At 40.3% G+C, this 5,302-nt stretch overlaps 1 protein-coding gene across 1 annotated transcript; it reads right to left on the bottom strand.

Annotated features, from left to right (window-relative positions):
* Positions 1-268: 268 nt before the first annotated feature.
* On the bottom strand, positions 269-4,234 carry LOC112193387 (protoporphyrinogen oxidase 1, chloroplastic). Its single transcript, XM_024333529.2, has 9 exons — positions 3,722-4,234; positions 3,314-3,502; positions 3,135-3,219; positions 2,513-2,660; positions 2,344-2,424; positions 2,047-2,218; positions 1,649-1,808; positions 1,326-1,429; positions 269-864 (listed from the first exon to the last, which is right to left on the bottom strand). The coding sequence occupies exons 1-9, from the start codon at positions 4,136-4,138 to the stop codon at positions 565-567; spliced, it is 1,656 nt and encodes a 551-aa protein (XP_024189297.1). The 5' UTR covers positions 4,139-4,234; the 3' UTR covers positions 269-564.
* Positions 4,235-5,302: the final 1,068 nt, after the last annotated feature.

The raw sequence follows: 5,302 nt of genomic DNA, 5'->3' as shown, positions 1-5,302 counted from the left end.
CCTCGAAGAAGCGGCTTTGACGTTCATGAGGGATTACGACGGCTGGTTTACCATAAAGCATGACATGACCAGAACTTTACCATAAAGGATGCATTACATGCCTGCTGATCAATTATGATCATCATCAAACTGATTGGTGTGTAGATTTACTATTTTTCATAACCATTGATTGATATTTACTCTGGGGAATTAGATAAGAAACTATATGCACATCAAAAGCTACCAAATTAAAGACTACACAACAAAACAAAACGTTTTGCTCATGCAATTTCCCTTGCAACTCGCATTTTCATTCACACTGAATAAATCACATCTACATAATGAAGTTTCAGCACTAAACATGGAATGAGCAATTCAAAATTCACACTGAAGCAATTATTGATGCCACAGCTCCAAGGTAATTTTAAGTATAAATAAGATTATACGAGCACAAACAAAATACCTAGACAGGACTCTATGTTGATGAGGCGATTAGACTCACCTAGGCTGCCCAACACACTGTAGGAACATCCGAAAATCCACTTCCTCTAGCATTACATTCTATAGGATTCAGATTACTGTGTACTATTTGTAAGCATATTGTGATAGAAAATTGGCCACATCAGCTGCAATATCATACGCACCCTCAACACACCGGCCCAAGGCTACACCTGACACATAATTCCCACCAAGGAACAACCCTTGGGTCTCAGTATCCCTAAGAGCAGCATTTGCAGCATCTAGGACATCAAAATGACCAACCAAGAACTGTGGAATCGCTTGTGACCACACTCTGACACCCAATACGAGTGGATCCTTAGCATTAGGCTTTATGAGGACTTTTTTCAAATCCTGATGAACTGCTTCAACAAGTTCACTCTCTGTCTGTCAAGAATAAAAATATAACATTTCTCAATAGAGGTAGAAAAGAGTTGAACAAAGAAGAAGAAAAAGATCAAAGACTTGGAAAAATATGAACTCTTACAATGCTTCACTTGACTAGCCTAGTATATGGATTATATGCTGAAGTCCAAAAATCATAAATGATTTGTTATTTATTTTATTTTATTTTAACTATCCATGTATCGACATTGGCCGTCAAAACAGAAACATTTTAAAGATACTCACTCGGGAACAATCAGGATTAAAAGGAGGAACATTTGAAAACAGATGTATTATAGTACTAACTCACTCGATGTATTGAAGTATACTTTCACACCTGCCTGACAATTTATGAAAAATTTACAATACACTCTTCCATACATCTAATCCCAGCCTTGCCATCACAGTGCCTCAATACAACAAAATGCATCTTTTAACACATATATCCTTTGAAATTGTCTTACCTTGGACAAAATACCGGGATTGGTGGCCCCTCCAATATAGTTCAAGAGCAGTACCCTTCCAGCTGGTGCTCGATTAGGAAAGAGTGATGAGCTGTATATAGTTCCTGCACCCAGGAAAGCCACAGGTTAAGTATTAAGAATTCTGATCACCAAGTGTTTGTTTGATTTAGCAGGTGTAAGGCATGGGAAGGCGAAGAGCAAGAGCCAAACTCTCACCACATGCATACGGGTAAACCCTATATACCATTGGAGCTAGAAACCCCCTCATTAGGCATCATGAGTTGTAGACAAAATTAATGAATTCTGAACAACAGAAAATCTACCTAATGTTTTGAGCCCTTGGCTACGAGGATGCAGTTGACCAAATCCCTTTAGTTCACCATCTATTAGGCATTCAGTCCGGATTGCTTCTTTTGGATATGAGATAGACACAGCTGCAACTGGTGGGTAATAAAATTTTGATAATGCATCTGCAGCAGCAGCCTGCAGGGGAAAAGAAAACAATGAGGCGAAACAAAAATTACTTTGAGTGGCAGCCCATAATAAACAAACTGCAAATGTTACCGCAATTGGCCTTTTAGACACCATTTTTTTACCTTGGAAAAAAAAAAAAAAAGATACCATTTTTTAGAGACACGTGCTTTAATTAGGCCTTAGGGTTACAACAGTAAAATATTTCGTAACTAAAGGAAAGGAAAAGAAATGTAACAAAGAAACGTACTGATAGAGGACGCAATAGACTGCTTGCAACATAGGATGGAATGGTCATAACAACACTTTTACTCAGTACTGAGACCAATCCTTCTGGAGTTTCATATGTTAGAGTGTACCCTCCTTTGTCCAATTTACTGATACCTGAAAGCTTCCAGGATAACTTCACTTTGTCACCCAACCTGCCAAACATAAACTGAACACATTATAACCATGATGGCTGAGAAAATTAAGAGTGTTGCATATGAAAGAACACATTCCTTAGACCCTTGCCATCAAGAGTACTTAAGTTAGCTAAAGAGGGTACCTTGAAGAAAGTGCATCTGGCAGCATGGAAAGACCCTTCCTAAGAGATCCAACTGTTTGGCCCTTTGGTTTTGGTAGACGCCTATGGAATAACTAAAATCAGGGCATTGAAAATAAACTATATAATTTACATCATGACACAAGCTCCAAAGCAAGCATGTGTTCCTTACGGATCTCGAGGTGTCTTTGGAGCACGATTTCTCTCCTGGATTGCTTTAAAAGCTCCACCAATGATGCTACCCCCATTTTGCTCTAGGTTCCAAACTTTGCCAAATGCTGCTTTCATACTTAACTTTGAAGGATCACCCGCATAAACACCTGCATATGAAAAAAGTATTAGGGCAACTATGAAATTACTTTAGCCAGCTAAGAAGGATGAACAAGACACACTACTCAGAAAGTAGACCGAAGAACTGGACTTCTGTAGATAAAGAGCACAGCTAAATATATGAATATGGTTAAAAATCAGATCTTCTGTGCAATACTACCATTTGAAAGCTCTACCTATACATTGTGGAAGGTTCTATTTTACGCGGTGGCCCATTTGACAGGGCACTTGTTTGCATAAATAAGAAAGGAAGAAGGGCATGTTGACAAAGTGAAAACAGTTTTTCCTTTTCTTCCACCAAGGCATGAACGTCATAATTGATAAACAATATGTAAGGAGAGGCTTTGATTCCAAATCCCATCTTAGAATCCATTAGCAGAAAAAGAACTTGGAGAACAACAAGAGAAATGCAGCAAGAGACTAGAGTAAACAAGGGATTAACAACATTGCCATAATGAGATTACCTGAACAAAAAGGCTCAATCAGGCGTTCAAAAACCTCATCTCCAAGATTACGACGGACAAACTCTTCAACTGATTCCTCCTGACCCTGTGACCTTTGTCAAAGATTATGCGAAATGAGAAATGCAATCCAGGAATTACAAGAACATAACAATTAAGGGCGGAAGAGAGGGTGGACAAACTGGAGGAGGAGAGGGACGAATTCCAAGAGCACCAAATGCAGCCCTGACTTTGCCACCAATGCTCATCAAATCAAAGAAAGCTATGTCCGCCGGGCTAGAAGGTACAGGCCTCAACTTGCCATCCCACAACACGAACCGAGGTGCATTCGGATCCCCCAAAACCAGATCATCCTTCAAACCACTATCCACCTGCCAAACACATACACAGTTACACATATTCTTCACTGAATCACACAATCCTCAATCTCCATTACTATAAATTTAGGTCTCATTTCGGTGTCGTAGGCTTAACCAAAATTCAAGCTCTCCAACATTTTCTAAGAATTGCTTATATGCACATTATCAAGAAGCATTGTAATTGTACAACAACCTGAACTAAATTCAAGTACAAAATTGAACTTAGCATACCAGCATGGTGAGCATGGAATCGGACGGCTGAAAACTATTGGGGCCTTCTTCCCAGAGATACCCGTCCTTCTCTACGGTGATGATGTTGCCTCCAACTCGGTCTCTGGCCTCCGTCACTATCACATTCGGAACGGCGTCGTTGTGCTTGGTGGCCAGCGCCTGAGCGATGCAGAGTCCGCTGATTCCGCCGCCGACCACCACGCAGTCAACGGAGGAGATCGCGCCGTCTGCGGCGACCTCTACCGGAGTAACGGTGGACTGTTTGGCGACCGAGCATCGGAGTTTGAAGAAGTGATGAGGAGGAGAGGGCTTGGTAGGTTTGGGAGTGAGGAAGACGGAGGGAGGTGGTCGGTGAGTGAGAAGAGGCGGAGGGGCGGCGAAGGAAGGGAGGTCGGCGAGCCTGGAAAGTGTGGTCATGGCGAGATTCACAGCTTCAGCGGAAAATGAGAGAGAAGGCCGCCAACCTCCGTTTTCTTATCTTTAAACCAACTGCTCACACCTGTCTGTTTTCCCTTGTCTTCGTTTCTTGTTTTTTTTTTTTTCCTGATTTTCCTTTTATTTAAAGAAAAGTTATGAAAAAAGTCTCTTTTTTTTTTCAAAGTAATTTTTTTTTCTTCGATGGTAAGCTTTTATTATACTTTCGGAAGCTTCACAAAAAAAAAAAAAAAATAGTGCATGAACAAAAATACCCTTCAAAAATTGCCAGCTGGCAGATGCCGTAGCTGAGCTAACGACTTTAGGTACCAATATTTGGTCGGGTTGAGAACCTCAGGTACTGTATTGATATTTTTCAAAACTGAGGTACCAAAAGTTATAAGGAGGCAAAGACGGGGTACCGTACAGACCATTTTCCCTTTTAAATTCTTTTCTAACCAATGTGTTGGATTGTGACTTGTTGGCAAGTTATAAATCCAATATTGTAAAGATCATGGGTTCAAATCCTTTATTGACAATAATCAAAATTACATCATGCGGGAAAGACCGATGGTGGACATGAACTCCCCACTCTCCTCCGTAAAACCTAAATCAGTTACAGGTCCGTCATCATGAATGACCTCCATGAGCCGAAAGGGCCCAACCCCTAACTACCTATATCGCCCAACCTCTCGCTCGAGCTACAAGGAATCTCGAGAATCTTGATACCACCTCATGGAAAATTGCCAGAAAAACTATCGCTCTCTTCCACACTATGTCCCCAAGATACAAGATCACGTGCAAGGTTCTAAAAAACGCTAGGCGCCAGTCGGGCGGAGACTCGGGGATTAGCACCTAGGGGATTAGGCAGGAGCCTAGGCGGTTTTTTATTTTTTAAATTTTTAATTATTTTTATGACATATAGTTATATATAATTAAAAATATTTAACGTCCAAAAATTATTTAAAATTAATCAAAATAATTAAAATAGAGAAAAGGGTATTTAGGAATTTAACAATCAGATAAGTACCAATCATCCCACATTCAGAACCTCCCATCTCTAGTTAGACTTGAGCCAAAAACGCAAAGATCATCGTCTCAACTAGCTTAACTATTTCACTATCTCTGTGGAAAGCTCAGTTCTTTATAGTGTACTCTTTCAATTTC

This window comes from Rosa chinensis, chromosome 3 (genome assembly GCF_002994745.2).
Source record: "Rosa chinensis cultivar Old Blush chromosome 3, RchiOBHm-V2, whole genome shotgun sequence".
Lineage (NCBI taxonomy): Eukaryota > Viridiplantae > Streptophyta > Magnoliopsida > Rosales > Rosaceae > Rosa > Rosa chinensis.
The sequence above is the reverse complement of the archived record's forward strand: the minus strand, read 5'-3'. Positions and strand labels throughout refer to the sequence as shown.